The 19,465-nt window shown below is 34.6% G+C and overlaps 1 protein-coding gene across 2 annotated transcripts in view; it reads left to right on the top strand.

Moving 5' to 3' along the window:
- Positions 1 to 3,126: 3,126 nt before the first annotated feature.
- Lim3 (Lim3 homeobox protein) overlaps positions 3,127 to 19,465 on the top strand; it is a 74,406-nt gene continuing 58,067 nt past the window's right edge. Inside the window, exon 1 of one of the 2 annotated variants that reach the window (XM_070106848.1) lies at positions 3,127 to 4,466. In XM_070106848.1, coding sequence (XP_069962949.1) covers positions 3,968 to 4,466 — 499 coding nt within the window. In that variant the 5' untranslated portion in view covers positions 3,127 to 3,967. The remainder of the gene's footprint in view (positions 4,467 to 19,465) is intronic. The other variant, XM_036362004.2, reaches the window with a different exon arrangement.

Raw genomic sequence — 19,465 nt, 5'->3', positions numbered from 1 at the left:
ATAACATGGCGAATGTTGTCTTTTAAATGGTTAAGCGTTTGTGGCTTATGCGCATAGACCAATGACTTTACATAACCCAGGTCCAAAACGTGAAATTAGGCGGTCACCAAACGTGTCTTTCAATAAATCGATTGTGGCACGAGCTGTGTGGCATGTTGCGCCGTCTTGTTGAAACCACAGCTCCTGGACATCATGGTTGTTCAATTCAGGAATGAAAAAGTCAGTAATCATGGCTCTATACCGATCACCACGCATTGGCTGTAACGTTCTGGACATAATCGTTTTTGAAGAAATACGGACCAATGATTCCACCAGCCCACAAAGCGCACCAAACAGTCAGTTTTTCTGGATGTAAAGGTGTTTCGCGTTACGTGTTCGGCACAGAACCATTATTTTCGAAATAAAATTGTACTATTTGCAAGCGTTGTTCAGACGTGAGTCTATTCATGATGAATTGCCAAACCAAACTGAGAATAAATCACTTGACAGCTGTTAACTCGGTCGCCATCTTGAACAGTAATGCCAACATAAAGTTCTATACCTCGAAAAAAACACCCTTTATATAAATGATCATTGTGACAAGCTCAGTCGATTTAGCCATGTCCGTCTATCTGTCTGTATATACACGAACTAGTTGAGGTTTTGAGATATCGATCTGAAATTTTGCACCCGTCCTTTTCTTACCAAGAAGCTGATATCGGACAACTACAAGTATATGTATATACAAAGCTGCCATACAAAATAAACGATCGGAATAAAGTGCTTGTATGGAAAGCCTTTTCATTTGACGAGGTATTTTCACAAAATTTGGCATGGGTTATTACCTAAGGCAATGATGAAATCTCCGAAGAAAAGAAAATCAGATCGGATCACTATAGCATGTAGCTGAGATATAAACTGAACGCTCGGAATCAAGTGCTTGTATGGAAAACTTTTTCATTTGACGATATCTTTATCAAATTTAGAAGAGTTATTGTCCAAGATAACGGTGCAATCTCCGAAGAAATTGTTCAGATCGAGTCCCTACAGCATATAGCTGCCATACAAAATCACCGATCAAAGTTCTTGTAAGAATTCTTTTGTATTTGTGAAGGACATTATAGCTTCGGTGCAACTAAAGTTAACGTTTTTTCTTGTTATAAATTACAGTCGAGTATTTAAGTAAATAAAACTGTGCGTGCAGACTAAATCGATACAATTTTGTTTCCAATATTAAGTTTGCCACGAATGTAACACACAGAAGGCAACGTCGGAGACTACATAAAGTATATACATATGTAAGTGATCAGCGTGACGAGCTGAGTCTGTCTGTCTGTATATGCGCGGACTAGTCCTTCAGTTTTTAGGACATTAATCTGAAATACGTTATTTTTCTCAAGAAGCTACTCATTTGTCAGAACCACCATCCAGTTCTTGTATTTAAAATTGTTTCTTTGATAACATACAACTTGTATCTTTACGTACATAATTTGGCAGCAATTACTTTTTCAATAAATAGGGAACCAATTTTTTCCGAAATGTAATATAGCCTATAAATAGCGAACTGTTTCCGTTTGATGCGAACCGTTGGCCGGTTACGTTTTCAGATTTAGTTATACACATAGTTGCATTAGTGAAGGGTATCATACTTCGGTGCAGCGAAGTTAACGGGTTTTCTTATTTTTAATACCCTTTTATAAGCGTGGGTTGTATGTATGTAGTGGAATCTTAGAGCTCAATTTTCACCGGTTTCCGGAAGTCTGATCAACTTGAAGCTTTGCCAACGTGTCCAGGACCGATGACAATGCAATAATTTGATAACAGTTTCCCATTACTTTAAAGGTGGGCGTAACCCTGCCCCTAAATGGTTTAATGTATATATCTTCCAAGCCGCTAAAGCTAACTCAATCAAATTTGCTGAGAAGAAGTCCTTTTTGGCCCATTTTCATACGCTGTGAAAATGGGAAAAACTAGATAATAACCACGCCCACTCCTCATATAACAGTTATGTTAAAATATACTAAAAGTGTGATAACTGACGAAGTAAATGCGCCATAAGCATTAATTTTCAGAAATAAAATGGTAGGGAAGAGCTTTATAGGAGGAGGTTTAAAACTATAATTTTTTAATGAAATATTACCTTACAAAAAATCGTGAAGATACTTAAAACACAAAAAAGGAAAAAACATTAGTTCATATCTACTAGATTGTTAGGGACATAATTTAACTTAGACTGTATTTAAAGTTTTGCAGTTCATTTTAGTTATCTGAAGCTCTATTTTGTTTAAATTTCGTATTTCGTCTACGCAACGTATATCTTTTCCAATTTTAAACTCGTACAATTTTTTTTACCAATATTCTCAAAAAATACTCTAATTTTTTTTGTACACTTTTACGCACTATCTTCGACTATCAATAGCTGACTGCTACCCAACATACACGCATAAGAATAAGGAGTATGAAAGCTCTTTTTTGTAAGCAACAACCTTTTAATTTCGATACGCATAGTCATCATATTTATAAATAGTAAAAAATCTGTACATACAAACGGCACTTGCATAAGAATGGTAGTATGTACGTAAGTCTGTATATATTTATATTTGTACCATAGATGGGTGTGTGGGTAGGCAATAAAAGGTATTTATCGAGGGGCCACGTTGTTGCACAGACGTAAGCAGGTGATAGGGTCTTCTAAACAACTCGAGCGGCAACTGATATAGAGAACAAACAAACCCAAAGAGGAGCAAAACAGATATTTAGATAGTAGCACTCGAAAGAAGTGGAGAAGGTGTTTTAGAATTGCAAGGTAAACGTGCATGTATGTATGTATGCATGTACATATATGTATGTTTGTATGTATCATATACACAAACGTGTGTACTTATATGTGATTCATATTGGTGTGTATATTTGTAAGTACCCAATAGCAATATCATGAATACCAATTCCAATTCAAGGTGATAAGAAGCGACTACTTTAAATCGTCATATCTTCAAGCATATGTACGAGTATATACATATATACAAACGTATACACGTATATGCATTAATATCTTTTGAATATGAGACAACCTTACTGCCACCACCTCCTCGATAGCGCATCTGGACTTGGGTCGACAGAAAAGCGGTAAACATTGTGGTTTTACCGTAAAAGCTGTGCGGTTGTGCTATTAAACGGTTCGGAGTCTATTAGTGTAAATATACCATATAAGGAATACCATATACATATATGCTTACAAAAGAGTTACTACATATGTATATGTGTATGTGTGTATGTGCAAAGCATTAACGTGCAACGTTTAATTAAATAAATTATTTTGCTTTGAAGCGCTTAATCTGATTCTATATACAACAAAAAATATAAGACCAAATATATTTTATTCTTAAGCAACAATAAATTGTGGTAGGGTGTGCAAAGTGAAGAAATTTTCTAAAGCCAAATTATAGCAATTCGAAGACACGTGCAACTGTAAAAATATTTAAAATTTATTTATTAACTAAAAAAAACCATAAAAAATTAAAAATAAAAAAAAGTAAAAATTAAATGAAACAAACGTTTAAAATAAATAAGATATAAAAATAAATTGAAAAAAAAAAAATAATAATTAAACAAAAATCAATTAATCGAACACGCCTCGAAATACCGTCGGCAATTTCACGTATATATGAGCACACGCAGCACCGTCGGCATATACAGTACATATTCGCCAATTTGTGTGTGCGTGCAGCATTCGAACGCCATTAAAACCAGTGCCAAGTTAGCCTTAAAGGCTACAAATTGAATACATACCTGCATACTTATATACATACACACATACATATGTATATACATAAGTTTTAATCTTATTGCTGATGCTCACTTCCGTGCGCGCGTGCGGGTGTGTGTGTACGTCCGTGTATGTCAATAGATGATTACAAAATTTGTTGATGTTTGTGTGGAGTTGTCTGCATTATATTAGCATTACAATTGTAAACGTGTTGCATTAGCAATGATGCAAACTTTGAAACCGCCACCACCACTATTACAACACCACCATCAACACCAGCCGCCGCCGCAGCCACAGCCGCAGCCTCATTCGTCATTGGCCTCGTCATTGTTTAGTAGCAGCAACATTTCTATTATGAATAATCATATCCATCAGCAGCAACAGCCACAGCCACATCCTTTGCTGCATAATCATCAAAATCCACAAACGATGATGCAACAACCGCAGCCCAGTCACCTAGTACCTCCTTTGCCTACGCTGCCAACTCTGCCTATATTGCCGCCGCTGCCGCCTACACTGACGCCACAGGCTCCCACAATAATGAATAGCAGCATAGGTAAAGCTATTGGTAGTAGGAGTATTCTACAGCATAATCACAATTCCACAAGTCAACAGCAGCGGCAAGACAACAATAACCTGACTGTTGCCGGCGTTCATCTTGAGGATGAACCAAATCCTGAAATGGTGCTCGCTTTGATCTCAAGGAATCGTGCGCTTGAGGGTAAGTCATTCAGTTTGAGCAACTAAATCGCATGAATTAGACCACCTGTCCATCAAATGGATACAAAAGAAACAACACAACACAAAATAACAAAAAACATAAAGTAATTCCATTAAATAGTAATCCTGTAGTTACAGTTGTGCGCACATAAGTTGTAGTGCCGTTGAAACTTGACTAACAAGCAATGAAGTCAAGTGAATTATGGAATTAATGAAAAATTTAATAAAATTATAGCTCTCGGGCAGAAAAGGACGTGTGAAAAATTTCAGATCGATTTCTCAAAAACTCGTGTATGTAAATGGTGGCTAAAACGACTCAGCTCGTCACGCTGATCATTTCTATATATTTATATTTTGTATAGGTTTTCCGACGTTTCTTTCTCTGTGCATACCATAAGCAAGGTACTGACCACGTTGAACATGGCTTAAAAGCCATGGTTGTCAAATAATTTTTCCATCGCCCATATATTTTGTTTGAGATATAGGTTCATGGACTGTTTCAATCAAGACAATCAGTTTTGTAGAGCTTGACCAGCTTCCTAGTATGCTACCGATAGTCTGAAAAGGTCATAGGCCTCGACGATTTATTTTGGGCGAGCATTTTCTTGAGCTCTGAGAACTGAAAAAAGTCGCTGAGGTTCAGTTCTAGAAATAATAAGTAATGCGACATCTATTTAAAGAAATTTCGCCATATTTTTAATATAATTGGAAGCAATGCAATCAGTATGCATTTTAGGGCATCAGAATATATTTAGTTTGCTGCGAAGCTTGTAACACCCAGAAGGAAACGTCGGAGACCCTATAAAATATATATAAATGATCAGCAAGACGCGCTGAGTCCTTTTAGACATGTCCGTTCGTGACCGTCTGTTCGTACGTCTGTCTGCACACGTTATTTTCTCTCTAAGAGGCTCAGTTGCCGGAACTGCCGATATTGGATTAGTATAGCATATATCTGCCATACAAACTGGACGATTGGAATCAAGTACTTGTATGGAAAACTTTTTCATTTCACGAGATATCTTCAAGAATTTTAGCATGGGTTCTTATTCAAGTCAACGGTGCAATCTCCGAAGAAATTGGTCAGATCGGATCACCATAGCATATAGCCTGACCGATCAATATCAAGTTCTATAAGGAAGCTTTTGTATATGTGAAGGGTATTATAGTTTCGGTGCAAGTTAACGTTTTTTCTTATTTTTCCAACAGTCTTCGTCTGATTCAACAAACAAAAAAAAAACAAGGTTCATAAGTTTAGACTATTTTTACTTCTCGACTAAGTACTCGATGGGCTTAAAACCATCATAATTTATGATTTTGCTACACTCCTCAATTAGTTACGTTTGTAGAAAATTGAAAAAACATTAGAAATAAATTTAAAGAGAGGGCTAAGAATTGTTTTAGTTTATCCATTCTGAAATCTCAAAATCATTTTTTTTTTATGTATAACTCTTCTAAGTTCGAAGTCAGTGCAACTTGCATTGCTATTTTTACGAACTCAACTGCAGCTATATAACTTAGGACTGATATAAGAAAATCTTAGGAAGCAAATTTCTTTAATCCATTATTATGGATTCAATAGTATAGCGATACTTATATTGCATAAAATAAATTCTGCTTTAAAAATGCGAAACACAGGGTGATTAAAAAGCTATGTAATGCCAATGAAAACCAGAAATGCATAGCAAAAGTTGTAAGCAGATTAACTTAAGATAGTGATATTATTCATATAAGTAAGTATATATCTTATTTTTCAAGTACTAATTCTATTTTGGTAACACTTATTGGAACTATCAACTGAATTTCCTGCCTTGTCAGCAAGACGTTACTTTTTTCTCGTCCACCACAATATGTTGTACTGGGTGGTCGTTTAGTGAATTACTTGCACGTGCTTGTAATACTAGTATAATAGAACTCTCTACTTCGAGTTGTTTGTTATACAACTGCTTGAGTTAATTGAAGCACTTTATGTTTATTTTATAAAAAATTTTATTTGAAAATATTGTTGTAACTTATCTAAATGAAACTCTTTTATTTATAAGTTTTACATTCGTTTTATAACAGAGGCAAGGATGTTAAATCTGCAGAAATTGCTGATTTCAGGTATACGTTTTGATGCAGTTTAGTTGAGGTAATTCATGTTGCATTCACAGTGTAAAGACTTCATCCGTAGCGCTAGATGATTCATACATTTTCCAGCCTCCAAATGCTCCCTTGTTAGACGTCTAACAGTACTTTTACTAAAGGCTGAAATCGAGTGTTTTATTCACCGTCAAACGGCTTTAAGTCTTTTATACATCCGCAAGATGTGGCTCAGCATATAATAGGTTTGTTCTGCTAACGATTGATTGAAACTGTTAAAACCAATTGAGGGTAGATTTAGGTTATATATTATATGTACATATAATATATTAAAATAATAAAAATGATTACGCAACAGCCCTAAAACTGCTCAGTAAAATGTAAATTTTTAGCTCAAATTTCATATCCAAACACTACTTAAGGATGTATTCCAGTCGAGTACAGCTGATATATTTACTATCCGTTTTTATACTCTCGCAACCTGTTGCTACAGAGTATAATAGTTTTGTTCACCTAACGGTTGTTTGTATCATCTAAAACTAATCGAGTTAGATATAGGGTTATGTATACAAGTATATAAATGATCAGGATGAAGAGACGAGTTGAAATATGGTGACTGTCTGTCCGTCTATCCGTCCGTCCGTCCGTGCAAGCTGTAACTTGAGTAAAAATTGAGATATCTTTATGAAACTTGGTACACATGTTTCTTGATGCCGTCAGACCACTGCCACGCCCACAAAACGCCATTAATCAAAAACAAAAAATTGCCATAACTAAACTCCACAACAAGATATAAGACTTTATTTGGTATACAGGATCACATCAAGGAAGGGCATCTGCAGTTACAATTTTTTTTAAAAGTGGGCGTTGTCCCGCCCCCTAATAAATTTGTGTAATGTGTATATCTCCTATACCACTGAAGCTATAATAACAAAATTGACTAAGAACAAATGTTTTTAGCATCTCTATCGACGGCGTGAAAAATACTAAAAGCGCGATAAACCAAGAACTAAATACGCGAGAGACATTAAACTTTATCTCTAGGATGGTATGAGATGGCTTTATAGGAACCGCGTTCAAAATTAGTCAGTGGGCGTAACACCGCCCACTTTTAGGTGAAAACCCATATCTTGGGATCTGCTTAACCAATTCGGTACATAACATTCTTCTCATATTTCTATAGTGCGAAATTGGGCGAAATCGGATTACAACCACGCCTATTTCCCATATAACACCGTTTTAAATTTCATTTTTCACTAATTTATTAATTTCCTATATATTTTTAAAAATGGTAAAAATTTTCGATAGTTCATAAGATATAGATATTTTAAGAATATTTATACCAAATAAGTAAGTAATTTGAGATCCTTTTAGAAAGATATTTTTGAATATCTAAACTATAGAAATATAAAAAAAAAGAATTTTCGATTTTTTCGAAATTTTAGTATTGTAGTATCTTAAAGGATTTCTTCCAATATTTGTATTATATTCTCATAGAACGTTGAAGTGTTCAGTTCTTTCTCTCGAATACTTATTAAGAGTCACTGGATTACTGTTTAAACTTTAAGCCTTAAATAATCTTTTTCTGATTAATACTTTTGACTGAAAAAATTCACGAACTACATTCAATGGGTCTGAAGAACTATAACATGCTTTACCATTTTGATAAAAATCCAGATCGCTCATTAAATTTACTTAAATAATGCAGTGGTCGAGCTCCAAAAGTATTCATTGTAATTCAAAAATATATGAATCGATGATGTCTCTTGCTAAAAAGGTTGCTTTTTCTGCAAACTTAAATAAATAGAGAAGGACGTTGATGGTTGAGTTGAAGAGTATTGTCACTCTAATTTTTACTTCTTACATGTCCATTCGGAGAAATAAATATTAGAACATATATATGATGGTTATCCCCTGTAGAATCCCTTAAAAAAACTGAAGATTGTTAGCTACACATTTTTGAATTATTCTCAAATGGAAATGTCAGAGACGCTATAAGGTATGTTACATACAAGTAATCAATTTAGCCATGACCGTATGTCTGTCTATACGAGAACCAGTTCGCCAGTTTTTGAAATATCGATTTGAAATTTTGCACACTTTCTTTTGTACCCAACAATCTATTTATTTGCCAGTTTCAAGTCGTTGTATGGAAAACTCTTTTATTTGTCAAGATAGCTTCACAAAATTTGGCGCCCAAAGCAACGCTGCAATCTCCGCATAAATTATTCAGAACAGTCCTTTATAGCATATATTCAATCAAACTGACCGATAAAAGTCAAGATATGGATCTTCATAAAGAAATATATTTTCTTATTCAGTAACCTTTATTCGACTTCAAGGTCTGTCACTGCTTATCTACCACATATTTGTCAAGTTTAACTTTTGCAGTCCGTTATAATTTTTTTTTATAATTTTCTGATATTCTAGCCGAGACGACTTAAGCCTACTGATTGAGACGCCATTTTATCGGAATACCAATTTTTGCTTCATTAGATACTTTCAAAAAAAAAAAATGCTCAACAATAATTATATGGATTTTCTGCTCAGCGTCTTAGTTGAAGTACCGTTGACAAATCACGTGTCTTTACACAAGGGAATACCATGCGATCGCACATAAAAGGTCTCCGAAAATTGATATTTATGAGTATAAATATTGTTTCGGTTGGAAAATGTCATATCCGTGTAACGATTGTGATTACAAGCAAATGAAAACTAAATCAATTTCTAGTTAGCAATTCAATGCTAATGCGGCAAAACTGTAACGCCACGTGATTGGGCGGTAAGTGGTGAAGGCGCGCTCGCACTTCAAAGGCTTAGTTTAAGTTGAAAGACAATTGCAACTTGCAACATTAAACAGTGCCCCTATGTGCACGTGCCGCTTAGTCCACAAACAACAGCTGAGGACACACGCCGTCACTTTTACGCCTTCACCGCAGCGGCGTACACGATACATGTGGGAGCGTACAAGTCCATACGTGGGCATGTAAGTGCGTAGCACGTAGAGAGTGTTGCAGGTTGCACCGTGCATTGAATAGACGACAATCAGTTTGCACAGTACAGCGCATATATTTGGTCACGCTTTTATAAAGTTATATGTATGTATGTAAGTTTTCATTTTATTTTTGTTTTGCTCACTTCGTGTACTACGTACATCGAAAAGATCAACAGGCACGAGGCATTAATATTTCCGTACGCTTTATATTCGCTTGACTTATGTACTATACTATGTGTATATATAAGTATGTGACGAGCCCGTTCCCAGCAGTATATCCTTACAAAATGCATAATCCCAGCGGAGATGACGCACGTTGCGACGCCTGCTCTGTTGTTTTGACTCGTTATGTGTTCGTTTCGCAAAGCGAGCAGAAAAAATTGAATTATTTGCTTGAGGCTTTTGTGTAACCGAAAACCTGTAACCAGAAACAAATATTTTATTAACACAAGTACCTCGTGTCCGCTTGTCCGCATTCAATAAAACTCGACACAACCCCCGGGCAATGGTAACGGTTGCTTCCTTTTACAATTGTGCTTGTACTTATTTATTTGCTCGTGTATGTGAGTGTATAGTTACGATTTCGCTTATAAAATTCACCAGTAGTTGTTGTTGTACTCTCTAGTTGTTGGCATTTGTGGTGGTGTTGCTTCCTGCCGCCGTTCGCAGCCCAAACCGGATCCCACACCCACACCCTTGTTGTTGTTTGCTGATTGAGAGTAATTGTTTGCCCACTGTCAAAAATTGAGTAAATATGTTTGTCATTTCACTTGCTGCACGCACTTAACGAATTTAAACCGCTAGTTGCCTGTGGATACACGCGCGTCGGTCGCGCATCCATAACTTGGCTTTTAGGCATACGTCATTGCGGCCGCGTGCCGTTATATACAATAGAATTATCGCGTCAAACTGTGTGATACATATGTACATACGAGTATACCATATGTGCATACAGATATGTCCGCTATATAAATGTGCAAGTACGTACTCAAAATAGCACTAGGTTGAGCAGCTTTGGCCTTGTGGGTAATATAAGTTGGACCGACATAGATGTATGTATGTAGTGGGTTCAATGTTGATCCTTAATATTCGAGAGCAGACGACACAAACAAAAACTATTTGACACTCCCGACATATTCGCTAACATTCTATAATTTAGAAATAAATCGGGATCGGGACATGAAGTAATATGTAGAGATAGATTTGGATGAAAGTTTAGAAGTGTCGAATAAAAGGATTAGACAAAATAGCCGGTATTGTACTTGAAACTTTAGTACCACATCCACTTCGAAGCGCATATAAAACCACTAACTAACTGATATGAACCAACAACTTATAAATTTCATTAGCCTTCCGGAAGTTGTTGGCTCTAAGTAGTTATATTTGTATCTCGATTGCGGTGATCCTAGCCTCGATCCAAAAAAAAAAAAATAGTCTGAGTTTCGCCGGCAGTTAAATAACATTTGTAAACGAAAAGTAATTTAAGAATATAATATATAATATTAGATCCCTCTTTGATAAAATATTTAATAAAAAATATAGGATCTCTGAGTTATTAGCTCTGTTTCTCCCGCTTACCGGGTTGATGTGTTAATTTGAAGGTAAAACATGTTACTCTTTCAAAAATGCCACAAATCTGTACTTCGTCCATTTGTGTACGGAAAAAAGACTGTGTAGTTATGGAATTCGAATATATAAAAGTGGAATGTTTTTATGCACTTTCTTCTTAGTTTTATTGAGCGAGCAACACTGTGGATGTTTCTTTATGTAAAGCCTTTCTATGACTGAAATATTTTCGCAGTTTTAACTTATTGCCACGAGGTCAGACGGCAAGTTGTGGTCATTGAGGTTATTCTAGCATTTTAGATTATTATACTATTATTTTTAAATTACATTTATACCATATAAGAATTCATTATGGCAAATTCATAGAAACCTTCGTCCTTATTGGCAAAAAACCGGTACAGTCGATTTCACAAGCTTCCTTGAGGCGAACTTTTGATCAGCCAAATAATTTTCTAAAGACAGGAATAGGTAGTAATATATAATATATATTTTTTCAGTATAAAAGTAGTTTGAAATCAGCCTTTTCTTAATTGTCGATAAAAAAATATTTACTCCATCTCTTCTGAAAATATTGCATATTTTTGGGTTTCCGGTCGTACTAGTTATTTTGAGTCCCACGGATCTCGAACCCATATCTAGTATCTTTTTCGCTAAATTTAGAACAATTTTCCTGAATAAAGTCCTCAATTACCTTTACCTAGAACTCTAGTTGCAACTAATCTAAAACATAACGTTGAATTATTGATCACCCTAGTGTTTATACACCCCGCTGCAAATACATCGTAAGCACTCACAAATGAACCAGTGCTCTGTGCATCTATATATATATATTCATAAGTATTTCATGTGTACTTTGCCAAGGGTGGACCGTAATTTGTTTTATGTCAACATTGCATTGTATCCTTATGCGATTTCGACTTTTTTCGCTTTTTTTTTCTACGAACCATTTGGACCAGTCAGCAGGGTTTCTTCTATTTCGAAAAGCTCCGTTACCGCATTACCCACTTTGAATAAATGTTTATATTAGTAGCGGATGCATTTACGCGCGTACCTTCGCCTGCTCATTCGAATGTGTATCGAGTGGTTAGATACTTGAGTTAAGCCAACACGCACTCGAGCATAGGATTTTATTTATTATTAGTATTATTAGAAGTTATTAAATTAAATTAGGATCAATTTCCGCTGAGTGCTTTCGAGTACAACGCCAAGTGCCCTGACTTACGTATGCACTTCAATAGCTAAATACTATAGGTATATATACTTATGTATGCCCGTCTGTTAAGAAATATTGTAAATACAGATGTAATAATTTCTATGTAAGCTGATGTATTTCACTTTCTATTCATCGATGCAAATATTTACTTTTCATATGTACATGGGCATAAGCTTATGTTTGCAAATTTTGGTTTTGGACTTAAAGGGCTGAGTGAGGTAAAGATAAAGATTAAATCACGGGTATAAAGAATTGTGTTACTTATTTTTTGTTGCGGAGGCAATGTATCACTTACTTTTGGTAGATCTATGGAATAGCTTACCGTCAAAAAGGACGTGAGTTGAATATATAGTCTGCTAGTTCCGACCAACTCTCAGATCTATCAGACACCTTGAAAATTAAAAGGAGAACTCTTAGGATCCCTCTCTCCTTTCTGTTTAAAACTATGAACATAACTAAGTGTGTTCCTATTGTTCATAACGGACATTCCATAATTTCCGGTTCCGCTTCATCAGAGAGGTTGCAGTGTTGCCTAAGTTACTTAGTTCCGCAAGTCGTTTTTTGTTGTTTCAGGATTATATTTAAATGTTTTGACAACCACCGCGCAATCTTCTGAGTGCTTTTCCAATGTACATTTGTACATATATTTTCAGTCGAGGTTTTGCTTAAATCACATTCAAGGGAAAGCCTCTGCCCAAAAGTTGTACGATAGCAAATTAACTATTTTATAATTACCTTTTTCTAATACAAAATGCTCTGAGACTTTCGGCTTTATTCTGTTGAAGTGAAAATTATGATTCGTCGAGCTAATTTGTAGTAAGGTCTAGATGTTATCCTACAAAGAATTATGACCGCTATTAAAAAAAATTATTGAAGCAGAGATTGAAACAAGGAAAGTGGTATAAGTCAATACCTCTAATTCACATAAAATTACTAATAAGATCTTCAATATTTATTATGAACTTTACTCTTGTAGCCATGCGTGTTAATTACCATTCGCACAATATGTCGGGAGTAATTTTCAGTGTTGGCCACCGTCTCTTTATATTGTATAAAATTATGAATGAAAAAATCTTTCCTAGAAATTCACCAACTTTTTGAGGAAGTCTAAAAAAGCAGTGTTGTTGTGTTCTATCAAGTTTGCAGTTCTTGAGCCCTTTTAAGCCGACTATCCAGGAAATGGAAAGAGCTTCTATTTGTGTTGTATTCAGAACTCCATCGTTATCGAATCGGCAGAGAGGTCGGATAGCAAGCTTGTATACCCGAATTCCGATATTAATAGAGAAATTCGCCCTAAACGAAACGAAGTGTAAGCACTCAGTTCTTATAATTGAAAAATTATCAACCAAGTTAGCTTTTCTTCTAATAAAATAATTATATTCTTAAACCACGAAACCGGAAAATTAAATACACATCGAAATCTAATCTCTAATTTCACTGTCTTGAATTTTTCTAAATATTCTTCGTATTTAAATCACATTACCATTTACAACAGCAGAGAAATTCAGCATTGATGCGACATAATATTTGTGCCGTAACTTTTTTTTTTGTACAAATTTGCCTCTTCTTCGGCCTTTAGCAGTAACATGCTACAATTCAGCCATATGGATTAGCTGGAAAGTATCCAACCGAATATTTACAGTACGTTCCATAAATGATAGCATGAGTGAGTTACCAGCAGCAGTTATAAGGGTGAAAAGGCAGTATCCCGCGGCGAACTTTATTAAATTATTTTATTTTGACGTTCATTTTCTTGTATGCCATTTATTTATTATATGTAACTGTTATAAATTATTCTGTTTATCTTATGTGTCTCCCCTGCAGCCAAAGAGCTAAAAAGGCTTAGTAACGTAGGAAAACACATAAATTCGAAATATTGCAGCAAATGTTAATGCTGTGCACTGGAAGTATTGTTTGGCATCGTTACAAATCCTTTTGGGGAATTGTACAAACGAAAATAATACATAGGCTTGTGCATACTTGTATAATGCCATTGAAAATATATATGCCTTGAGTTTAAATAAAGATATACTTGTATATACTATTATATATCATGGCTAAGCTGAAATTACACCTTGTTAAATTTCAATAAATTATTTTTTAAAATTTTTTCTGAAGAATTCATAGATTTAATTTCATAAGTTAAAGACACCTAGTAAAAATTAAAAGAAGAGTACATTTAAATAATGAATTTAACTCTTTAAACAAATGTTTCGTTACAAAAGGGCATAGGAACATACAATACTACTACAAAAGTACCCGGTATTTTATTCTACTAATCGACTATATTTTTATACTCTTGCAATATGTTTAATAGGATAGATATCTATACATACATATGTATGTATAAATAACAGGATGAAGAGTTGAATTGAATTCCGGGAGACTGTTACTAGTGTTAGTAAAAATTGAGCAGAATATATTAGTCAATGTGCGAGTTATATCCATAAAATTGCGTGGAAACATATTCTTGAGTATACTTGGGCAAAAGTTAATCCAATCAGTCGAAATCTTGATCTAGCTCCAATATACCCCACACAGATTTCTGACTTTAAACTGTTTATATTGGTCAATATGTGTGATATTTTAATGAAATTAACTGGACAAGTTTTCTTAAAAACACTTGTAATGTGCTTTACCGATGAATATTAATGATAAATGATTTCCGATCCTCTGGCTTACGTATAATATAAAGTATTGCCAATGGCTGAAAGTATTTTGCCGCTATAAGCCTGGCAAATTGCGCGAGTATAAAAGCTTTAATGGCTGTCGAATTTCTTCTCTTATTAATAATTGTCAAAAGAACACTAGCTAAATTAAGGAAATACATACAGAAACAACATGAGTTCGATTATTTTATCGAGTTGAGGGAGGTTGATTAACTATGTGTTGCAAAAAATGAAAGTGCAATTTTGAATAAGTTTTCGAAAATAATTATATATTATGCGGTGCATATTCAAACCAGTTTCTATTGACACACAATATAAATAAATATAATCCAATAACGATTATAGAGTAGTGCAGTCTCGCTACATCTCTTAGATTAGTTTGGGAAGTCATGAACGAAAACTGGAGAAGCCTTTGTTAACAGTTACTAAGAAAGTTAGACCGTTCGTTTCGCTTATGACGTAGAGTGTCGCAATCTTATACCTTGTTTTTTATTTTTTAATTTTTTAATTTAAGAAGTCTTTTATAATCTCCTTTTATGTAATCAACTATTTTAATTAATTAACTGTTTATCAAAATATACTCGAATTCTTTACTTTTATTTTAATTTTCAAACAAGGAGCAATTTATAACTACGTATATAACAAGTAAGGAAGAGCTAAGTTCGGATGTAACCGAACATTTTATACTCTCGCAAAGTCAAATGGTATACTCGTTTGAGATTTCTTTGTGGATTGGCTGATATTTTCGGTAGAAGGTCAACTATAGGCACTGGGGTCCACATATTTAGTACTTAGGGGCTTGAACAGTTTTGGTTCGATTTAGACAATTTTTGGTGACATACTTTAAACGTATTATTCACGCAAAGTTTTACCCCGATATAATCATTGTTGCTTGATATGCATAGTCGAAAGTGAAAGAATCACCATTTTCGCACTATAATATAGAAATGTGAAAATAACGTTATGTACCGAATTCTGTTGAAATTGGTTAAGCAGATCTCAAGATATGGGTTTTCACCTAAAAGTGGGCTGTGCCACGCCCACTGTCTAATTTTGAACGCGGTTCCTATAAAGTTATTTCATACCATCCCAGAGATAAAATTTAATGCCTCTGGCGTGTTTAGTGCTTGATTTATCGCGCTTTTAGTAGTTTTTACCAGTACCGTTATATAGGGAGTGGGCAGAGTTGCCACCCGATTTCAACTATTTTCACACCGTCAATAGAAGTGCTAAAAACATTTGCTTCTAGTGAATTTTGTTATTATAGCATTAGCGGTTTAGGAGATATGCACATTAAACCTATTAGAGGCGATACCACGCCCACTTTTAAAAAAAAATTTTAACTGCAGATGCTCCTCCCTAATGTGATCCTGTGTACCAAATAACAGTCTTGTATCTTATTACGGAGCTTAGTTATGGCAATTTATTTGTTTTTGATTAATGGCGTTTTGTGGGCGTGGCAGTGGTCCGATTACGCCCATCTGCTATACCAACCGTCTCACGGTACCAAGAAACATGTCTACTAAGTTTCATAAAGATATCTCAATTTTTACTCAAGTTACAGCTTGCACGTACGGACGGACAGACAGTCAACCGGATTTCAACTCGTCTCTTCATCCTGATCATTTATATATACATAACCCTATATCTAACTCGATTAGTTTGAGGAGATACAAACAACCGTTAGGTGAACAAAACTATTATACTCTGTAGCAACAGGTTGCGAGAGTATAAAAATTACGTTTCACGTTTTTTCCGGCGTAAACTCCTAAACTACTGAATCGATTTTAGTAAAATTTAGCACACTGTGTTTGATCCAATTTAAAGTATAGAAGGGTGTAATCGAACATTTTACACTCTCACAGCTTGCAACGATCAAAGCCGGGGAAATACCCTCAGGTGTTGGTAAAACTTTCATCGAAAGTATTGCTCTGATTTCATCCTTTTTAGGCAAGAAGATGTACTGTTATTAGAATGAGGTTCTTTCTGAATTTCATTGAGATTTCTTACATATTGACTGATAGATGCGGTATAAAGTCAGCCGAAAGTTCACAAATATTTATATTAGGTATATGGGAGCTAAGGGAGATTGACTGATTTGAGCCATTTTAGTCTGTCATCACAAAAATATTCTCCCTGAATTTCGATACTAAACCTCACAGATTGATTGATATGTTCGGTAAAAAATCGGCACTGGGGTCGACATATTTGTTGTCTAGATCCTTTAAAAGCTATAGTCCGATTTAGGCAATTTTTGATCGTAAGATGAACTACCTTGAGGGCACAAATTGTGCAATGTTTTTTTCTGATACCTTCATTGATATATGTATACCGTAAAGTGAAAGAATCAAATAGAATTTAAAAGTTTGTTATATGAAAACTAGGCGTGATTATAATTCGATATGGCCCATTTTATTTATAGGATTTCACCTAAAGGTGTGCTATGCCACACCCTTTGTCTAATTTTTACACTCTAAATTATAAAGCTCTTCCGTACCATCTTGGTTTCGAAATTTAATGCTTGTGGCGCATTTATTCAGTGAGTCATCGTACTATTAGTAATTTTCAATATAACCAGTATAAGGGGAGTGGGCGTGGCTATTATCTGATGTTATAGCGTATGAAGAAGTGCTAAAGGGACTTCTTCTCAGCAAATTTGGTTGAGTTAGCTTCAGCGGTTTGACAGATATGTACAATAAGCCATTTACAGGGCGGGGCCACGCCCGCTCTGAGAAAGTTTTTTGCCCACAGGTGTCCCACGCTACTGTGATACCCTGTATAAAATTACAGTTTTGTATCTTAATTTAGTGCTTAGTTATAGCACTTTATGTCTTTTATATTAACGGCACATTGTGGGCGTGGCAATGAATCGATTCCAGCCATCTGAAATACAAATTTCTCTTAGGAGGCAAGAAATAAGTGTACGAAGTTTCATCAATATATTTTAATTTTTAATCAAGTTCTCGCTTATAGGGACGGACAGACAGATATTCACTCGGAATTCAACTTGTCTCATCAACCGTTTTACTACTATACCTAATTGTATATATTATAATGACTCAATATTAAGATTTAAGAGATTTTGAAATTTTATCGCCAAAAAATCATATGCCTCAAACTCTCCATTTACTATTTACGAGGATTTCTATTTATATTTCTGGCTTTAAAAAGATTGCGGAGTTGGAGTACCTTTAAAATGGTAAGGAATGTTAGGATTTAAAATTATTTGCGATTGTTTTGGCAGTTCTCGACGGGGAAAGAGATATATGCCGATTCAAATATTATTAAAGGGAGTATTCCAATCTAGAGGCGTGACTATCAGCCATTTTTTTTTTTGCTCGATATTGACATTTACTATCCAAGTTACATAAAAAACGTAGATTTTCAATTAAAATAACATTTTGGCGGGAAGCTTGGAAAAAAGTCTTCCAAAATGGCGGCTACTTTAAACATATGGATTTTTCAGTAATTTAAAAAATACTTGTAGTACCAATTAATTCCCCATATGAAAGAGTAACATAACGAAAATGCTAGCAAAATCTCAACTTTTTAACAACTCCGGTCAAAAAAAAAAAGGTTTTATTTTGGGTTTGTGTTTTCATGCTCAAATTCTAATTTCAGACATTGAAAAACTCTGGAATTTTTATTTTTAGCTCTTAAAGTTTGCATTTTCCTGTTATGTATGGGGCTGATTTGAATATACGAATATAGAAGAAATACGAAAAAAATTCTACAAAAGCACACTTTAATCAAAAAAGATGTTTTTCCCTTATTTTTGGTATAGGAGAAACTGAAATTTAACATGCAGAAGTCGAACCCAAAAATCATACCGACCGGTGCAATTGATTCGACATTTTTTGTGTTGAGAAAAATACGTTCAAAGTTTTATGTTAACTTGCCACGATACTAAAATAACTGTAACTTTTGACATAGTTTGAATTTCGAAGATACCTTAGAGTAGATATTCTTAAATATTTTTTTTTATTATTTTTTTTTTTAATTCAATCAATTCCAAATAATATTTTTAAATAAAGTAATGAAGGAAAATATATAAATAAATTTCGTTAATTTTCGGTATTGACTGGAAAGAAAGAACAATTTTTTATATTTTAGTTGTCAATTATTATTGTTATTACTTTTATTTCTCCATCTTCGTCATTTATGTTGGTCCAAGTTTCTTTAAAGGGATCTCAACAACTCCGCCGTCACAGACTGTCGATGCAGACAAGCCATCATTAAAATCATTATATATGTACGTATACTATAGTCATAACCTAAAAAAAAAAATGTTCCGCTAATTTTTTCGACAGTTGCAATCGGAAAAAATTAAAAAAATCAGCTAGCGAACTCATTCGGTAGCAAAAGCAGTTGCATTATTATTGACACATTTTGATTGGAATGCTTCTGATATGAACACAAAAATTTTGCTGTGTTCGCATTGAAACATTTTAAATGTAAAACAAACGTTCAACCAC

This window comes from Bactrocera oleae, chromosome 3 (assembly GCF_042242935.1).
Source record: "Bactrocera oleae isolate idBacOlea1 chromosome 3, idBacOlea1, whole genome shotgun sequence".
Lineage (NCBI taxonomy): Eukaryota > Metazoa > Arthropoda > Insecta > Diptera > Tephritidae > Bactrocera > Bactrocera oleae.
Note: the sequence above shows the minus strand (reverse complement) of the source record. Positions and strands in the feature narration are given on the sequence as shown.